The sequence below is a fragment of the Nannospalax galili genome, unplaced genomic scaffold (genome assembly GCF_000622305.1).
Source record: "Nannospalax galili isolate Female #2095 unplaced genomic scaffold, S.galili_v1.0 scaffold702, whole genome shotgun sequence".
In the NCBI taxonomy this organism is placed as follows: domain Eukaryota; kingdom Metazoa; phylum Chordata; class Mammalia; order Rodentia; family Spalacidae; genus Nannospalax; species Nannospalax galili.
Genome location: NW_008348657.1, coordinates 551,611 through 571,719, shown reverse-complemented (window position 1 = coordinate 571,719; position 20,109 = coordinate 551,611). Strand labels below are relative to the sequence as shown.

General features: G+C 47.3%; 1 protein-coding gene across 1 annotated transcript in view; it reads left to right on the top strand.

Moving 5' to 3' along the window:
- The first annotated feature begins 426 nt into the window (after positions 1-426).
- The window catches only part of Abcb10 (ATP binding cassette subfamily B member 10), a 35,355-nt gene continuing 15,672 nt past the window's right edge, over positions 427-20,109 (top strand). Inside the window, exons 1-6 of the mRNA XM_008845776.3 lie at positions 427-1,047; positions 9,275-9,475; positions 10,277-10,479; positions 12,969-13,103; positions 14,690-14,836; positions 15,713-15,848. Of these exons, the coding sequence (XP_008843998.1) occupies positions 636-1,047; positions 9,275-9,475; positions 10,277-10,479; positions 12,969-13,103; positions 14,690-14,836; positions 15,713-15,848 (1,234 nt within the window). The 5' untranslated portion in view covers positions 427-635. The remainder of the gene's footprint in view (positions 1,048-9,274; positions 9,476-10,276; positions 10,480-12,968; positions 13,104-14,689; positions 14,837-15,712; positions 15,849-20,109) is intronic.

Below are 20,109 nucleotides of genomic sequence, written 5' to 3'. Positions count from 1 at the left end.
TTACTGATGAGGTTTTTATTTCGTGAACCCACACATTTTTCACCGAGTCGAGTGCCTTCCGCTGGCACTACGTTCTCATCCACTAAATTACCGATGAGCTCACAAACACTTCCCCTTCCTTGCACGCTGGGCCGCGCTCTGTTCTCCGGACCTCCGCACGTCCCAGGTTGCGCAGACCTTCTCTAAGCGGCCGAGTGTTCCCTGTCAGAGGACCGGGGCTGTGCAGCTCTGAGAGGGTAACCAAGAGAACAGGCCACATCACATCTGGTGGACTCGACCAGGTGCAGCGCCCCGACCACTACACTGTGCGCCTGCGCTCCATCGGTCTTCAGCGTGAGAAAGGGCTCGGCCTCCTAAAGTTTGCACGCGCCAGAGAGCCGGAGCGCGAAAAAGTTCCCGCGCACAGTGCGCAGGCGTGAGCGCCGGGGTCCTTGGTCCGGGCAGGGCCGGTGCTCCGGGCCGGCGCCGGCCGGTTGCCGCCCAGTGTGGGCCGAGCACTACAGAGGGCGCGGCCCGGGCGCTGCCCGATGGGGCGGGATCCGTGGTGTCCCCGCCCCGCGCTCGGGCCGGGTCGGGAGGGTCCCGGGGTTCGCTGCCCGGCAGGCGGGTGAAGCGCTCGGGGCGGACGCGGCGCCATGCGCATTTCCCCTGCCTGGCCGCTGCTCCTTCTCGCGCGCCGGAGTCCGGCGGTACGCGCGTGGACCCCGGCTGCGAGCTCGCGGACTCAGCTAGTCCCGGAGTGGACCCGGCTGGTGCGCGCATGGACGTCGCTGGCCCGCGTGTGGACCCCGGCTCCTGGCTTTCCAGCGCCCCCGCCAGGGCTGCCCGGAGGCTCGGGCCCGGCGCGCGCACTGGGGCGGTGGGCCGAGTCCCGGCGCGCAGCGCATCCCCTGCTTTCCGAGCTCCGGAGCGGCCCCGCGGCGGCCACCAGAGCACGAGACCTTACGGAAGACTCGCGGCAGCGGCGGCAGCGACCCGCAGCGGTCCGGCGCTCGGAGGCCTGGAAACTCTTGGGGCTGGTGCGGCCCGAGCGCGGGAGACTGGCAGGTTGGAGCCTAGGGTGACCTGTGGGTGGCGGGCCAATCCCGGTCGCAGAGGGAGCGGCCGAGGGCATTGAGGTCTACCGGCACCTGTTGGGAAGTTTGATGCGTTTTCCTAACTGACCAGCGCCCCCTCCTCCCGGTCTGAGGTCAGCGGAGCCTGTTTGCAGAATCTTTGCATCAGTCCCCACAATTCTTGGCAGCGTGTGTTTTGGGGGCATTCTCAGAATGAGCTGGAGGTTACCACTTTAAGAAAAAAAGTATTTCTACCAAGACCATGCCTACTTTGTATTATGCATTTTTGGGGGGGAGTCTTTTTGAGACAGGGTCTCTCTGTAATCCCAGCTGTCCTGGAACACACTACGTAGACCAGGCTGGTCTTGAACTCACAGAGATCCGCCTGCCTCTGCCTCCCAAGTGCTGGGATCAAAGGCGTGCGCCACTACACCCGGGGAGTATTATGCATTTTTAAAAATTTCACTAGGGATTGGCAGTATCAAGCAGCCAGCAATATTTCATGTGGTGAACCCGAGGAGTGTGAACCCCATACTATTGCTCCTGCTGTTGCTGGTGATGAGCAGTGACCCCTTAATCAGGACCACGCATTTACTGCAGCATAGGAAAATAGACCCTGTGGGGATCGTGTGGCGCACATAGTTAATCCCAGCACTCCGGGAGGCAGAGATAGGTGAGTCTCTGTGAGTTCCAGGGCTACATGGTGAGACCCTCTCTCATGGAAAACCAAGAAAAATGAAACTAAGACAGTAACTCAACTGAGTCTTGATTGAACAACTTTTAAAAATAAATCAAAGTGACTGGTTTTTGAAACAAGGTCTAAATAGTAGTATTGTATAACTCTCCATTTTAACCCGCATTTGAGGAACGCTTGGAGCAAGGGTCTGCTGATATCTAGAGGTTCTTGAAGGTTTTCTAAATCTTAATTCCTTTTGTGAATATGAATTTTGCCCTCCTGTGGGATTACCCTGTCCTGGCTCGCTGGCACTTGGGGTCCTGCTCCTGCTTAGCGGGCAGGGAAATCTCTGGAATGGAGATAGATATAAGGGTTTTGCAAAAGGAAGGACTTTGCCATACCATACTTGAAACAGTCAGGACCCTAAGTTCCTTGCTGAGTCCCTTGCTATACAAATTGCCCTCTTGGGAGGGTGCCCGTGGAGCAAGGGCATGTGACAGCCACAGGAGTTGGGGTACTTAGTGTTCTAGGTATAAGGAGACACAGTTGACTGTAGTTGTTGCAGATCTTGATGGGAGACAGTGGGTCTCACTGGGTTATGAATGATGAAAACAGGCTGTGTCTGATTTATTTCTGTATTTAGTCCTAGTGTATGTGTGTGGCAGAGCAGAAGGTATACAGAGGAGCCTAGAGACCCTGGGCAGCTGGGTGGGCCCAGACTGTTTGGGGCTGAGGCAGGAACCCAAGCATCTGCTTCTGAAACACCAGATGTCAGGGTTTAGAGAGTCGGGCTTTGCAAGTTAGTGGTGCCCAACCTAGCCCTTCCCCACCTGCCCCATGCCCGTCATCTCTGTGATCCTGTTACCTGTCCCCACGTGTCCTGCCATGCCAATTCACTGTGAATTCTGCCTTAAACAAGGCAGAATAACACCAGCTTTCATGGTCAGAGCCGTTTCAGTCTGCCTTGAGAAAACATCAGATGTGTGATTTGAGAAATACCCTGCAGTTGACATGCTAGTGGGTTTGTTTTTGAGACAGGGTCCTGGTCTGTAGCCAGAGTGAGCCTCCAGCTTTTTTGGTCTTTTGTAGTAGCAGCTGGCCTGAAACTCACAGACATCTGCCTGCCTCTGCCTCTGCTTCTGCTGGGATTAAAAGCATGTACTACCATGCCCGGCTCATAAAGCTTTTAAAATAGGTAATAAACATACTGTTTTGAGAAAATCTGATGAAAAACACTTTATACAGCTTATGGTTTCTTCAGAAGTCATTATATGTAAAGCCATTCTGGATGTTGGTATTGGTGGAATTAACAAGTGGGGGTCACCATTAATCTGTAACTGATTGTGCTGAGAGCTGCCTCAGATACTGGCAAGTCTCTGAAATGCTGCAGGTGTAGATGAGTTGTGTGGGTTTGTGTCTGTTTCCATTTTTTGAGATAGGGTGGAGTATCACTTCATAGCCCAAACTGACCTCAGACTCACAGTCTTCCTGCCTCAGACTCTCAGTGCTGAGTTAATAGGCATGAGCTGCCATGCTTGTATTCCCTTATAAAGAGTTCTGAAAAGCAGAGAAGAGAAAAAATTCTGATGTTTGTTAATTTTAGAGGTTAAAAGAAAAGCCACAGATCCCATTCCCAGAAGGTACGTTTGTGTTTCAGTAGTAGCCCCTTCTTTCTCTCTCTCCTCTTCAGCTGCCTGTTTCCTGGAAGACTTTGCTATTTGGACTGTCTGCAGTCCTTGCCCAGGGCAAGGGCAGCATGATTGCTCCTCTTCCCCGGCCTGCTGCTTCAGGATTACACTTGCCTTGCTATCACTAGGTCTGCAGCCCTGCCCTTCTTTTATACTGATAACTCTTCTTCTTATCACTTTGGCCACAGGGAGCCTTAGAAGGTGCTGAGCCTATGAGCATCAGGGTTTGTACAGAGCAGACAAGAGACACTTCTCCAGGCTCCTGGAGGCAAATAGGAGGCCAGGGCTCAGACTCAGCTGTGCCACAAAAAGATGCTGTCAGCCTAGCCGTCCTTTGAATGCTGGGCCTCCTGGTTGGCTCACAGGGCCGGCTTCTATAGACTGTGGTTAGACTGTGGGTGGTATGCTCTTTCCTCTTCCCCCGCACTTCCAACAGTGCAGGAGTACAGATTCAGGTGAATTGGTTAGGCTATGGTGGTACACTCCACTTCCCCCAGCATTTCCAACAGCACAGATGTGCAGGATTCAGGTCTGAATTGCTGAAAAGTGCTGGGTCTTAGAGCATGATGCCTGCTGGAACAATGAGTTTGTGTCTCTTAAAGATGCCTATGGAGTGGACACAGTGAATATATCGAGGAGAGGATGGAGAACATCCACAACTTTGGCTTCCCCATACCCAGGCAAGACAGTGGTCTACTAGGATAGAGTGTGAGGACACAAGACTGTGATGTAGAGGCTACTCTAGGGTCTGGGCATCTCCTGAGCTCCCTATTTCCTGCTTTGCTTCCTTTTATTCCATCACCCCCCTGTATCTTTACTTCTGTCCCTTGACTTGGGATCACATGACCTCAGCCTTCATTCCCACTGCCTTCCACCCTGTGCCCACTTCATCCCTGAACATGCTTCCCTGACTCCCCAGATCCCAGCATGTCTGTAAACGGCTGTCACCTTCCCAAGGTAGCTGTCTTTCCTCTTGGTCTTTTGTCTCAGAGAGGGCACAGCCGTGTAACCCCCTGAACTGAGCTAAGGCACAGGTCATTTCTGTAATGACAGGCACAACAAAGGATATAGCTGGCATTCTTATTCACTAGGCACTGGGCACTGTGCTAGATATTTTATGTGTGTGCCTAATTTGCTCACAACAACTCTACAAGGAGGTATTGCTTATATTGCCCTTTATAGAAGGAGAAACTGAGGAAGGGAGGAATTGGATGATTCATTTTAGATCAGACAGCGTGGTGGAAGAGGCGGAGTCCTGGCCCTATCAGTCTCCTGCCTTTCTGACCTTCTCCAGCTATTCCCAAACCTCTGACCTCCCACAGCTAAGTGTCTACCACACCCTATGGCACAGTCTGTATTGTCTGTCCCCTCTGAACACTGGAATAAAGTGGAAAGAGAGTAATGGACACATGCTTGAAAGTGTCAGTCAAGAGAAGCTGCTGGGGTCCTCCGGGTCAGGTGGGGACAGTAAGAGCTCAGCTGTGGTGTAGGGGAAAGGTGGAGAATTCCAAATTGCAGTGTGCTGAGGTCCAGAGCTTGGAATAGAACCTGAAATGCCACAGTCCCGTGGCAGAGCTTTGATCCCAGAATCCAGATGACCAAAAACTGAAAAGCTTTGATTTTATTTACATTCACTTTATAATCTAAAAGGGTGCATAAGATAAACTTGGGACTGGGGTATAGTTCACACTTAGTAGAGTGCTTGCCTAGCAAGAGTGCTTGCCTAGCACACAGAAAACTCTGGTTCATCCCAGCACTGCATAAAACTGGGCATTGGTGCATTCCTGTAATCTCACCACCATTCAGAAGCAGAAGGTGGAGGCAGAAGGATTCAAAGTTTAAGGTCATCCTTGCCTCCATAGAGAGTTTGAAATTAGTCTGGGCTACATGAGACCCTGTCTCATAAAAGAGTAAACCTGATGGGATATCCTGGAGGAGATTGGAGTCAGCTAACTATTAATACCCCCTTCACCTTTTTTTTTTTTTCCCCTGAGAAAGGGTCTCCTTATGTAACTCTGGCCTGGAGCTGGCTATATAGATCAGGTTGGTCTGGAACTTGCAGTGGTCCTCTGCCTCCACCTTTTGAGTGCTGGAATTCTAGATGTGCACCACAACATCTTTGTATGGGCATCATTACTATGTCAGAACTCAGGTGGAACCAGGAGCATCACATAAAATGGAGATTCTTTGTATGATTTAGAAAAATAGAGAAACCTGGTCTAGTGGCACAAGTTAGTAATCCTAGCACCCAGGAGGCAGAGGCAGGAGGATCACTGCAGGTTTCAAGGCAATTTGATTTATATAGTGAGTTCCAGACCAGCAGGATCTATATAGCAAGGCCTTGTCTGGAAAGATGAAGGGAAGGAAGAAAAGAGAAGAAGATGGGAATGAGGGCTGGAGAGATGGCTCAGTGGTTAAGAGCACTGGCTGCTTTTGCAGAGGACTCTGGTGACTGACTGTCTATAACTCTAGTTCCAGGGGAATCCAAAGCCCTCTTCTGATCTCCATGGGCATGCATGACATGGGTGCACTTATACACATGCAGGCAATACACTTAAACACATAAAATAATTTTTAAAATTTTAGGGGTATTTATTTTAGGCTGGCCTTGAACTCAACAGAGATCTGCCTGCCTCTGTCTCCTGAGTGCCATCATGCCTGGCCAAGATACTCTTTTAGAAAGGGAAAAAAGAACTAGAGGAGAGGAGAGCCTGACCTTGCTTGGGCCTCTGCCTCCCAAGTGCTGGGATTAAAGGCGTGGACCACCACGCCTGGCAGGGGTATTTATTGAGACAGCATCTCGTGTAGCCCCAGCTGGCCTGGAACTCACTATGTAGACGAGGCTGGCCTTGAACTCAACAGAGATCTGCCTGCCTCTGTCTCCTGAGTGCCATCATGCCTGGCCAAAATACTCTTTTAGAAAGGGAAAAAAGAACTAGAGGAGAGGAGAGCCTGACCTTGCTTGGAGAATTTCGTCCTGATCTTCAGTCATCAGGTTGGCACCTCTCTCAGGTCATTAGGGCTGAGCTGGGTGGAACCAGAGTCAGATACTCCCTGCCGTGTCACTGTCCTTGGGAGTATGGTGCTTTGGAACAAGTCCTCCAGCTTTACATTGAAAGGAAATGATCCCTGTCCATGTGCACATTGTCATAAAGTTAGATTGGGATTATAGTATTGGTTTGGTTTGACTTTTTAAGACATATGGCCCAGGCTGACCTTGAATCATCCTATGTAGTCAAGGATGACCTTAAACTCTTGATATTCCTGCCTTCACCCTGAGCTGGGATAGAATTATAGGTGTGCCAGTATACCCAACTTGTGATTATAGTTTGTGTTTTTTTCCTGATTTCTTTCACTTTTTATTATATTTTTCTTTTCTTTTTTGGCCTTGTGGACCAGGCTGTCCTTGAACTCACAGAGATCCGCCTGCCTCTGCCTCCTGAATGCTGGGACTAAAGGCATGCACCACCACACCTGGCGATCATGTTTTTTTTTTTTTAACCTGATCTGTGGACACTCTAAGTGGCGGGGTCTGACCTTTCTTGTTGAGCTTGCAAAGGACTTTACTCTGATAAGGCTTTTCAAAGTCCAGCTCCTCCTTCATCCATTCAGCAGGTATCTTCTGCTGAGCCCTGTGGCATTGGAGTTTCAGCAGTTAGCAAAACAGACACAGACCTTTTATGTCCTGACACAGTGAGCTGATGATAGAATGCCAGGAGGGAAGCTAGGACAGATGAAGAGTAGGAAGCTGTATCCAGTGCCTACAATTTAATTGAGGCCCCAGAGCAGGCCCTCTGAGGAAGTGGCTTTGGAATAAAGACCACAAGTCCTGTTCCCTGCTTGAAAGCTTCCCTCCCTCCCAGAGCTCTGCTTGCTGCCTGATACCACTGCATCCACACTCCCAAGCCTATATGAGAATAATCTCTTTAGCTGAAATGTAAATACTAGCCTAAGGAGAGAGAAACACCCACCCTGCCCTCTGCAGAGTGGGGACAGGGAAGCTGCTTCCTAGACTCACTGATGCATTGTCCACCAGGGGGTCTTGACATAGACCAGCAAGGTTCCTAAGAGGTCCCTTTTGCCAAACCAAACAAACCTAGAGAAAGAAAGCTGCCAGTCACCCAGAGCCTCTCCTAGAAGGAACTTGGGCCAGTTTCTTTTACTCTTCCAGAAATATTCCATATTTAGGTAAACTTGAAGGAAGGAGGGGAAAAAGGAAAAAGATTTCTAGGAGTTTTTCTAAAATTTATTTTTATTTTATGTGTATGAGTATAGTGCACTCCATGCAAGTATACCTGTCATGCAATGCTGGTAGAGGTCAGTTCCTCTGGATCTGGAGTTATAGACGGTTGTTAGCTACCATGTGGGTGCTGGGAATTGAATCTAGGTCCTCTGCAAGAGCAGCCAGTGCTCTTAACCACTGAGCCATCTCTCTAGCCCCAAGACTTATTTTTTTTTAACCAATAATAGGTCTCTTCCCTCCTTCCCTCCCTTCCTTCCTTTTCCTGTTTTTGACAGTACTGGGGATTGAACCTAGGATTTCACACATGCTAATGCTAGGCAAGTGTTCTACCACTGAGCTACATCCCAAGCCTTCTTTTTTTCATATTTTGAGACAGTGTCTAAGTTGCTTAGGCTGGCCTTGGACTTACCCTGTAACTGAGGTTGGGTTTGAACTTGTAATCTTCCTGCCTCACCTTCCTGGATATCACAGGCCTGCCCTACCAGGCCTGGCTTCAACAGTACCTCATGCTGAATTGTTCCATGTAGATTTCTTAAAGAGTTGCCTCATTTCTTTTCATAATTACTTAATATTTATCAAGTAAGTTCTTCATAAGCGATTCAACTTGTTCTGTGTAGGTTGGTGTTTCAGATACTTTGGATTTTTTTTTACTGGTGTAAGCAATGTACATCTTTGAATCTTTTTTTTTTTTTGTACTTCATATGGAAATATGTAAGTGAAATTCCCAGAAGTGGCATTACTGTTCAAAGGGAGTATTCACTTATGATCTGAGCTGTGCTGGTGAAGTCGTGCTCCCTGACCTGTGCCAGTGTGTGTGCCCCCCTCTTTTCCACAGCCTCACCAGAAGTGTGAGCCCTGTGACTTTTGCCAGTCCCATCAGTGAAAAATGACTCTCCTGAGGTTTCTGTTTACATTCCTGCTACTGTGAATGCAGTTGTCTGTGATGTGTGTTCTTCTTAATTGGGTTTTCTTAGAATTTTCTCTTAAACCTCTGTCCCCTTTGTTGTTCAGGTACATTGGCGGTTGTGTTCTTGATTTTTTTCATATGCTTTATTTTGCAAAGCGATAATACTAATAATACAATAATTTTTATATTGCTTTATTCCACAAAGAAATAATAATAATGTTACATGTATAATGAATCCTGGGAACCACTCTCCAAAGATTATGTACAGGACTGTGAAATACTAGGCATCAAGAACTTTAAGCTGGGCATGGTAGTACACACCTGTAATCCTAGCATTCAAGAGGCTAAGGCAGTATCACCAACAGTTCAAGGCCACCCTGGTCTACATAGTGAGTTTGAAGCCAGCCTGGGCTACCGAGTGAGACACTGTTGAGGCCAGACAGACGTCCCCATGGGCTTCAGGTACTCCTAGCAAGGAAGGAATGAATAGCAAACAATGTCCTCTTGTCTGGCTGGGCACACGTACTCTCTTACAGCTACCCTCCTTTTCCTCCACCTGAAAGACGTCATCCCTTTATTCTGGTCTGTTGATGAAGGGGAACAAAGCCTTCCTTGCCACTGAGGCCAGCATGGGTCTTAGGCCCCATGTGCTTGGTACCTGTTGTTTGCTGCCATAAGAGCCTGAGTATGGCTCCTGTCTTCCAGCTGCTGTCGGGTTCCTCACTGTGTCCAGTGTCATCACCATGTCTGCCCCTTTCTTCCTGGGGAAGATCATCGATGTCATCTACACCAACCCCAGCGTAGACTACAGCGATAGCCTGACCCGCCTCTGTGCGGGGCTCACTGGTGTGTTCCTGTGTGGTGCTGCTGCCAACGCCATCCGTGTCTACCTCATGCAGTCTTCAGGTCAGTCTCACCAGGGGCTGTGTCACCCCAAAGATGACATGGGACTTGGAGTGATGTCAGGACTTCGAGTTTCACTGCTCTAGGCCCCAGTCTAGGCCCCTGGAATAACATTCAATGGGACAGATCCCATATCCAGCCAGCATAGCATTGTAAGTGTTCTCAGCCCAGTACTCTCTTCTCTACTTCCTTGTGGTGGGGGTTGAGCAGGTGGCAGATGCTATATCTGTCTTAAGGGGAGTTTAACAGAAGGCCCTGGTAAGTTGGCATTCTGACTTCTCAGGCTGCCTTGCTCCATGATGTGTAGCTGCTGGTATGGGAACTTGAGTGGCATTTCTTTGAAGAGTCCTAGTTAGTAGGTAGGGAACTTCCCTAGCACTGATAGCTTAGGACCCCAGTCCTTGTCTTCCCAGCTAGTAAGATAGTCTGTGGGTGATCCATTTCTGCCACTACAAAGTACAATTCAGGAAAGGGCCACCAGTGATATGCTTTCTGGGCATAGTGTGTATTGGTTCATGCTGTGAGTTTAGAGGAAAACTTTATGGAGTCATTTCTCTCTTTCTACCTTTATGGAGGCTCTGGGGATTGAGTTAAGTTTGTGCTGTTAGTGAATTTACCTGCTGAGCCTTCTCTCCAAGTTAACGTGCCAGGGCCTGCATGAGCCCTTCTCATGTCAGGATCTACTGAGCTGTTGTACTTCGGCCACAGTGCACAAGCCAGATTTGATGCCAGGCTGAACTGCTTGCTGGAGGCTGCCCGACAGGATGGCTGCACCCACTGTGAGCTGTTGTGTTTGCTTTTCAGGTCAGAGCATTGTGAACAGGCTGCGCACCTCACTATTTTCCTCCATCCTGAGGCAAGAGGTTGCTTTCTTTGACAGGACCCGCACAGGAGAATTGATTACCCGCCTCTCCTCAGACACTGCCCTCCTGGGGCGCTCAGTGACTGAAAACCTCTCTGATGGACTGAGGGCTGTGGCCCAGGCCTCTGTTGGCATTGGCATGATGGTATGTCAGCCTCCTCCCCTTGGCGCTTTCAATCAGGGCAGAGTTTTCAGACCTGAGGGGCTTGAAGTAAGATGTTCTTTGACATTCTTTAAACACACAGCACCAAGAACATTGCCCCAGACTGAGGCATTGAGATCACCTCTTTGAGTCTGGCCTGCTCTCTGGAGTGTCATTGGGAGAGTGGCTTCTCCCAAGGACATGTGAGACCAGAGGGTGAAGATAGTCAAGAATGTGAAATGGAGGAGCCCCTTTGGGAACCGAGTGGCAGGTTGAAGGGGTGTAGACTTCATTTTCTGTGTCTGGTGGACTGTGCTCCTGCAAAGTGGCCTGTGTTCTGCAGCTGTGCTGCCCATTTCTTTGGGCTCAGCACATTTCAACTCCCTCTCCATGCAGCCTCACTCTCCATGCGGTGTTTGTGATCTGAGCAGCTCTGCTGGCCTGTGGAACCCAGCACAACTTGTGAATGTGATCCATGTCACACACTCAGAAAGCAAAAGGAGGGTCAGGGATATCATTTATTCTACTGGGGGTGGAAGCATGTTTGTCTAGCATGCACTAAGCTCTGATTCAATCCACAGTACCACATAAACCTGGCATGGTGGTGTGTGCCTGTAATCCCATAACTTAGTAGGTAAAGGTAGGGGAATCAGAAATTCAAGGTCATCCTTGAACACATAAACAATCTTGAGGCTAGCCTGGGCTACACGAGACTCAGTGTTTTTTATTATTTTTATTTTATGTGTATGCATGTATTGCCTGCATGTAGGTAAGTTCGCGTGTGTTGTGCAATACGGACAGTTGTTAGCTGCCATGTGGATGCTGGGATTCAAACCTCGGTCTTCTGAAAGAACAACCAGTGTTCTTAGCCGCTGAGCCATGTCTCCAGCCCAGAGACTCTGTGTTTTAAAAAAGAAAAAGCCAGGTGTGGTGGTGCATATGATTAGTCCTAGCAGTTGGGAGGCAGAGGCCATCCTCGTGAAATCAAGGCCAATTCGATCTACATAGCAAATTCCAGGCCAGCTGGGGCTACAGGGAGACCCTGTCTCAAAAAACAAACAAAAACAAAACAAAGCCAAAGGGGGGAAGGGCACCCTATAGAAAAGAAGCAGACATTGCCAGTTTCTGCTTATTTATCACCCAGCAGAACCAGGATTTGAGGGTGAGAAAATGGGTGAGCCATTGGTCGATCTGTCCATTAGACTGTGGTCTGCAATGCTACCATAGTGCTTTAGAAGACCTTTTGTGGGGCTGGAGAGATGGCTCAGCGGTTAAGAACACTGGCTGTTCTTGCAGAAGACCTGGGTTCGAATCCCAGCACCCACATGGCAGCTAACAGCTGTCTGTAACTCCAGTTCCAGGGGATCCAATAGCCTCTTCCGTCCTCTGCGGGCATTGCATGACACGGGTGCACTTGCCAGCATTCAGGCAATACACGCATACACATAAAAATAATAAAATACTTTTTTAAAAAAAGACCTTTTGTATTATTTTCTGTGCATATGAATTTGGCAGAGTTTAATTGTGTTGAACCACTAGTACCATTTAAAACAGTAACCACAAACCGGGCGTGGTGGCTCACGCCTTTAATCCCAGCACTTAGGAGGCAGAGGCAGGCGGAGCTCTGTGAGTTCAAGGCCAGTCTGGTCTACATAGTGAGTCTGGTCTACATAGGACAGCTGGGGCTACAGGGAGACCCTGTCTCAAAAAAACAGTAACCACACATTGCAGAATTGGGAAAACCTCTACTACCTCTAGAGCTGCTTGTTCCTTGAGCTAGTGCTGTGGTTAGAAGCTGTTCTACACATTGACCCAGCCCTGTCCTTTGGCTCCAAACCGCTGAACCATGGAAACCTCCCTCCATCCAGTGGCAGTTGCATCCAGAGCACTGTTTCAGCTGTATATGATGTAGAGCATTTTGATGATTTGGTCACCACATAACTTGGCCATTGAGATGGGAAAGGTTCTGGTCACTAAAGGGTCTTGACGTGATCAGACCTGAATTCAGAACTCATGGTGTGGTCTGACCAGTGTAGCAGAATAGGCCTTCCTGCTGGACTCCCATCCCATCCCAGGATCTGCTGTTGAAGAGTAGTCTGACATTAGAATTGGTCTGAGGATGGACTACCTTTGTCTTCACTTCAGCAGCTCTAGCCACAGTTCTCAGTGGCAAGCTGACCTTCTTTGGTTTTTTTTTTTTTTTTTTTTCGGTCTTTTTGAGACAGGGTCTCCCTGTAGCCCCAGCTGTCCTGGAACTCACTATGTAGACCAGGCTGGCCTTGAACTCACAGCGCTCTGCCTGCCTCTGCCACCCAAGTGCTGAGATTAAAGGCGTGCACCACCACGCCAACCTTCTTTGGTTTTATAAAGATTAGAGATGCCAGAAAAGTCCAATCTAAACAGTGCCTTCCAGCCTGCCTCTGTGCACGCTATAGGTCCAAGAATGCCTTGTTACTTCATGGAACAAACCCTCTCGACTTTTATCTTGACAGTTTTTTGTCTCGCCCAGTCTGGCCACCTTTGTTCTGAGTGTCGTGCCTCCAATATCCATCCTTGCAGTGATATATGGTCGATATCTGCGGAAACTGTCCAAAGCCACTCAGGACTCCTTGGCACAAGCCACACAGGTACTGACCTCTCATGTGTAGGTATCCAGGGAAGGGACTAAGCAGCAGGCAGATCATGATGTGCAAACTGTCTAGAAAGTACCTTCTGTTCCATTCCATCCCCAATACCAAAAAACCAAAAACTGAAAAAGTACCTTCCTTTTCTCCTTTTGGACCCCAGAGTACAGACCTGAAGTGTTCCACATCTGGCTGGTCACTTGCCTCAGTTAGTCCAGTTTGCTTTATAACCCAGGAGGGCCTCAAACTCACAATGTAGTCCACTGTGGTCTCAAGCTCATGGAACTCCTCCTGCCTCAGCCTCCCTAGTGCTAGAACTATAGTTATAAGCGCCATACCTTTCTTGTGTCGATTTCTTATTGTTTGTTATCACTGCTCCTGGTAGGACAAAAAGCTAATATGGCCCAGTATGTGAGGCATGCCTATAATCCCAGAATTCCGGAGGCTGAGGCAGGGGGATCATAAGTTTGAGATCAACCTAGGCTACCACTCTAGACCTTGTCTCACAACAAAAACAAAAATAGAAACAAACAGAAGCTAACATACTTTTGAAATAGTTTCCAGTTGACACTGTGCCCTTCATTAATTCAGTAAAACATTCTGGGCAGTGCTCTCTTTTTTAAACTCAGAAATAGCTTGTATTTTCATGTTGCAAAAGTCATTGAAAATATGAAAATCTTAAAAGACAAAAACTTGGACAATTCTATTTGTTCACAATTCCAGATAATCCAAAACTTGTGGCTAATCCAGAATTAGTATCATTAATGTTTTGGAGTCTAGCCTTTGTACGTCTTTCTCTCTGCTGCTGACCTTTTTTTTTTTTTGAAACGGCATATCTGTAGCCCCAGCTGACCTGGAATTCATTATGTAGACCAGGCAGACCTTGAACTCCCAGACAACATCCACCTGCCTCTGCTTCCCAAGTGCTGGGATTAAAGGCATGCACCACCACACCTGGCCTTTAACTTTTTTTTTTTTTTAATTTATTTTTATGGGGCTGGAGAGATGGCTCAGCAGTTAAGAGCACTGGCTGCTCTTGCAGAAGACCAGGTTCAAATCCCAGCACCCACATGACTGGTAACAATTGTCCATAACTCTAGTTCCAGGGGATTCTGTTGTCCTCTTCTGTCTTCTGAGGGCATTGTACAACATGGGTGCACTTACATAACTGCAGGCATAACACTCATTTATTTTTATTTTATGTGTATGAGTATTTTGCCTACAGTTATGTAAGTGCAGATCCCTTGGAACTGAGGTTAAGAATAGTTGTTAGCAGCTATGTGGGTGCTGGGAACTGAACCTGGAGGTCAGAAGAGGGAGTTGGATCCCCTGGAACTGGAATTATGGACAGTTGTTAGCTGCCATGTAGGTGCTGGGAACTGAACTCTGGTTCTCTGTAAGAACAAGTGCTCTTAACTGCTGAGCCATCTTTCCAGCTCTGCAGTGTATGTTTTTTGACAGCAAGGTGGATTGTTATTACACAAGGCTCTGTGATTTTACCATGTATCACCTTCTGTTGACAACATCTTAATTTTGCTATAGATTGCAATGTGATGCTCCTCCCTCACCATGTGTTTGTCTCCTCACAGCTAGCAGAGGAGCGCATTGGAAACTTGAGAACTGTGAGAGCTTTTGGAAAGGAGATGACAGAAGTGGAGAAGTACACCAGCCGTGTAGACCAGTTGTTGCAGCTAGCGCGGAAGGAGGCCTTTGCTCGGGCTGGCTTCTTTGGAGCAGTAAGTGGATCATTCTGAACTTTTTTTTTCCTATTTCAAGTCTAAGAATGACTTAAGTAAGTGGGATCAGAGAAAAAGTGTGTGTGTGTGTATGTGTGTGTGTGTGTGTGTATGTGTGTGTGTGTGTTTTGGGTGCTTGCCCCCAGTGCATGGCCACACAGCTTTATGAGCCATTGGTGTTGAATAGTTATGCTGTGTGGACCTTGGGGCTGGGCCACTACCTATGTTCACACAGCCCTCCAGGTTCTTTAAATGTAATGACTTCAGTTCATTCTAGAAGAAAGTACAACTGGTCACAATATACCTAATAGGGCCTCAGTGGAAAACCACCATGTGTACTCAGCAAACTCAGGACGCTGTGGCAGGCAGAATGTTGCAAATTAGAGGCGAGCCTGGTCTGCATAATGAGTTCTAGGCCCGTCAGAGCTACATAGTGACATTTTGTCTCAAAAAACAAAAACCAGGGAGAAAAAAAAAAAAAAAGAAAACTAAGGCATATCCTTCCAAATTGAAGACTTCCCGGGGATTCAGTCACAGCCAGGATTAATGGATTGGTAAGCAGCAGCTCAGAGAAGTCCTTACCAGGGACCTACAGCTCCCAAGGTAGGAGTGGGGCCTGAACACAGCAGACTGAGATATCTTCAGTTAAGGAGGCCTCCATGTCACTTTCCTCCTTTGCATGCTGAGTAAATCGGGAAAATAAAAGTCTGAGGGAGCACGAATTATTTAGCCTTTCAGAGATTCCTTCACTGTTGCAAAAACTTCAAAACTATTTTGTATGAGATTTTACATGTGAAAAGGACTACAGAGGCCTCACTCATATTTTCATGTCCTGAGACTTTGGTCCTGCTGATCTCTGTTTTCTTCCTTTGGCAGGCCGGGCTCTCGGGAAACCTGATCGTGCTGTCCGTACTGTACAAGGGAGGCCTGCTGATGGGGAGTGCCCACATGACAGTGGGCGAACTCTCTTCCTTCCTCATGTACGCTTTCTGGGTTGGATTGAGCATCGGAGGTATATCATATAAACAGGTTTGAGGGTGCACATCGGTGATCAGGCCACACTGAATAAGCAGTCCTATTGTGCTGTTTAAAGCAAAAATGAAGTTACATGAGTGGGCAAGCGGATTTACTGTTAGGAAGTTTGGGGCCCTTGTGGCCTCTCACAGCTCTAAGTCTCTGGGGACATGTGTTTCCCAGTCTTTTGTTGGGCATGTGTTCACCTGCTCACAGGGAAGGAGGATGCCTTATGGGTGGGAAGAGACCCCCAGCCTGGGTGGTGAGGTTTCACCTCACACATTTTGCTGTCTAGAGTCTAAACTGTCTCCAGCCCCATAGTTTTTCTCGTCTCCCTCTATCCCGGAATTAATAGGGAATTGTTGCTCGTGGGGTTTTGTTTTGTTTTTAATTAATTTTGTTCTTTGACAGTTTCATACATGATGTAAAATAATGCATTCTGATTATTTTCCCTCAACCCTCTTTTTTTCTCCCTCACACCCCTGCCAACCCCCTTTCTTCCTTAATAATCTTTTCCCCATACTTCATGACTTTTTGTTTTGTTTTGTGTCCCATTGAGTTTAACCTGGGCTATCTATGTGACCCTTTGTTTGGAGCTATCTATTTGAGCCTGATGGACTAGCCAGTGGATATATAGCTGAAGACAGTGACTCCCCCTCTCCCAGAAAAATGTCAGCAGCTCATAGTTCAGCAGAAAGATGTGAAGGCCCCACAAGCCTCTCCCCCTTCCATGGCTGACTGGTAGTAGGACAAGTCTCATGCAGGCCTGGTGCCTTTAAGCACAGCTGCTTGAGTTCATGATCACAGTGACTATGTCCTGCCTAGAAGATGGCATTTCCTAGCCTGTCTTCCTATCTTCTGACTTTCATTCTTCTGGCCTATTCTTTGGCGCAATGTTCCTGAGCCTTAGAGGAGGTGGTAGAAATGTCTTGTTGCAGGCTGAGCCCTTCAACTTCAGTTGTTATTTTATTATTACTGATTTTTTTGTGTGTATTTCATACAGAACATCCCCAACAGTCTTATTCATCTTTATACCCGCATCCCAAATGGCACCCTCCCATAGCCTCCCCCCACCACTGGAGCTCATATACTCTGTCATCCCTCTTACTGCCCACTGTGTTGTCAGTGCCCCCAGCCATTCCCCGGTGCAAGTCCATCCACTGAGTCTATCTAGAGTCCCTTGTTTTAGGAAGATCAGCTCTTCTTCATCTAGCAGAAATCATTTGCCAACATTCCTTTAGATAAGATTGGAGTCTGTGGTTCATTATCTCAGTTCTATGCTGGGTTAGTGTCTACCTGAGTTTGCATGGGACTTGTATACATGCATGGGACTTGTATACTTGTATGACACTTTTGTCATAGAATCATATGAGCAGGTTCCCAGGAGCTTGTAGGACTTTGTTTCCATATAGTCATGCCCATCCTCCCTGGCTCTTACAATCTCTCTGCTCCCTCTTCTGTGATGGTTCCTGAGCCTTGGGTGGGTGAAGTTTAATAAAGGGTCCTGTCCAAGGACCATTATTTAGCAGACTCTTGATCTTTACACTTTGGCCATTTGTGATCTTTTGTGTTCCTGGCCCTCCACTGCATGAGGAGCTTCATTATTGAGAACTGAGAGATTCATTAGTGTCCTCTTCTTTATCCCTGTTCTGTGTTCCATGAGCCTTACGTGTAGAGGTTTCTTTGCAGATGCATCCCTTAGGCCTGGGCAGTTCATAGACAATGTCTGTGTGTGACCAGTTGTGGTACTTGGTATTAGTCTCTGCTGCAAAATGAGCTTCTTTGATGAGTGGTGACTGGGATATTTGTAAATATAAGGATACATATTTTGCACATAGTAAGAAGTCACATTAGTCTAGTGATGTGAGAGTTTGGGGGTATTCTCTAAGATCTGTGACCACTCTGGCCATGTGTATTAGGTTATGTTACAGTACCACACTTGAGTTTCCTCCCTTTGAATGGGCTTTTAGTCAAATCAGGTAGCTGTTGATTGTCCCCAAGATAAAAGTACCACTATTGTACCAGTGGAATATGCTGTGCTGGCTGTTGATGTGGTTATTTGGTCTTGAAGCTGGTGCTGGATCATCTGTTTTTCCCTTGGCACTTTCATAGCGTTCTCCAAAGCTATGAGAGCTCACCTTCAGGGGAAGTAGCTTCCAGGTCAGTTGCAGCTCTAGTTCTCCAAATTTTTGTCTGATGTATGTTCTCTTTTGGGCAGTAGGGTCTTACTTTCAGGTTCTGGGAGGCCATCAAAGGCTGTGGGAAAAGGCTGAGTAATTTTGGGAGTCTCTTGGACCACCCTGTCCAACAACTTAAAGGACGGTATCTCCTGTCTGGCACTGTTTTCTTGTTATGTAGCCTTTAGCTGTATACATGGACTCTTAAAGAAATATACTGATCACTTTAATCTTTGGTTATTCTTTCCTTTTGGGTGTTTAAGACCATACAGTTGGCCCAAATAAATCAATTTATTTTTACAGTTAAGGTCGTTTGAGGATCTATTCCTCAGGGGTCACATGGGCTTGGGAGGAGCCCCTGGCTCCTTTCTTTTACCAGTTCCATCTATGTGAAGATAAGTCAAAGGTCCTGCTCGATCATGACTGGCATCACTTGGAAGCATGGAGGAAATGTTTCCTTTGAGCAAGAACAGCCAGTGTTCTTAACCACTGAGCCATCTCTCCAGCCCCCCTTATTTTTACTCTTAAGGTTATTTGAGGATCTGTTCCTCAAGGGTCACATGGGCTTGGAAGGAGCCCCTGGCTCCTTTCTTTGACCAGTTCCATCTATGTGAAGATAGGTCAAAGGTCCTGTTTGACTGTGGCTGGCTTCACTTGGAAGCATGGAGGAAATGTTTCCTCTGTGTTGACCCTCCTCTTTGTAGACTGGACACTGGTTTAAGTCCATCTGGTGAGGTCTCCATGGCCTCCCTAAACAAGAGGACAGGTGACTCACCACAGTTCCAGGACATTTTTAGAGATGCTCCATTGTCCACTGGAACTTAGTCCACCTTGGAGGGCAAGGAGCAAAAACTGTCCTTTAAGTCCCTCTAACCAGATTAGTATAGGCCTCAAAGTATGGCTCTTAAACATCCAAAAAGGTTAGTACCACCAGTCTGGTACTTTTAATTACCATGTGCTATGTAGATAAAGCTTGGGCAAAAACCAAATGTTCTCAGGTAAACCTCAACTAGATAGATATTTTGTCCCTTGAACTAGTTGTATATATAATTTGTCAGTAGGTTGTTGGACTAATATGGTTCCCTCTGGTTTTTTAAAACTAGGCATTATTTATCTCTCTCACTGTCTAACCCTTCCACCATGATTTCCCCATTTAAACTGCTCCCATTTTCCTCATTTCTCCCTTGATAATACTTTTCCCCTATGGTCTTACCTCTCTTGAGCTCCTTCTTTCCCTTTACCCCCCAACTTCAGTTATTCTTAGCATCTTGTACGTGAGTCTGCGTTCACTGGTGTTCATTACAAGGAGAAGCTTCTCTGATTAAGGCTGAGAGTAGCATTAGCATTTGTCTGTGGGGATGTTCTAGTTTGCTTTTCTCTTGCTGTGATAAACTTCATGAGCAGAAGCAACTTGGGGAGGCAAAGGTGTATTTCAGTTTACAGTCCATTATCATGGAAAGCTAGGATAGAAGCTCAAGGCAGGAACCTGGAGTCAGGAATTAAAGCAAAGACCATAGAGCAACATTCTTTCCTGGCTTGCTTTCCTGGCTTGCTCAGCTACCTTTCTTATAAGGTACAGGCCCACCTGCCCAGGGATAGCATCACCCACACTGGTCTGGACCCTCCCACATCAATAACAATCAGGAAAATGTCCCACAGACATGGCCACAGGCCAGTCTAATCTAGGAAATTCCTGTTGAGGGTCCCTCTTCCCAGGTGACTCTGTTGTGTCAAGTTGACAGCTAAGCTAAATATGGCAGGGGACAAGCATAAATATTTAGATAAATAAACATAACTAAGATTTTTGGATTTTTTGAGACAGGGTCTTATTATGTAGCTCAGCCTGGCTTTGAAATCTCCATCCTCCTGCTTCAGTCTCCTGAGTGCTGGAATTACAAGTATGGGCCACCATGCTCTTCTTTAGACTTTATTTTATTTGGTCTTTTTGAGACAGTCTCCCTGTAGCCCCAGCTAGCCTGGAACTCACTATGTAGACCAGGCTGGCCTTGAACTCACAGAGATATACCGGCCTCTACCTCCCAAGTGCTGGGACTACAGGCATGTGCCACCTGTAAAAATAAA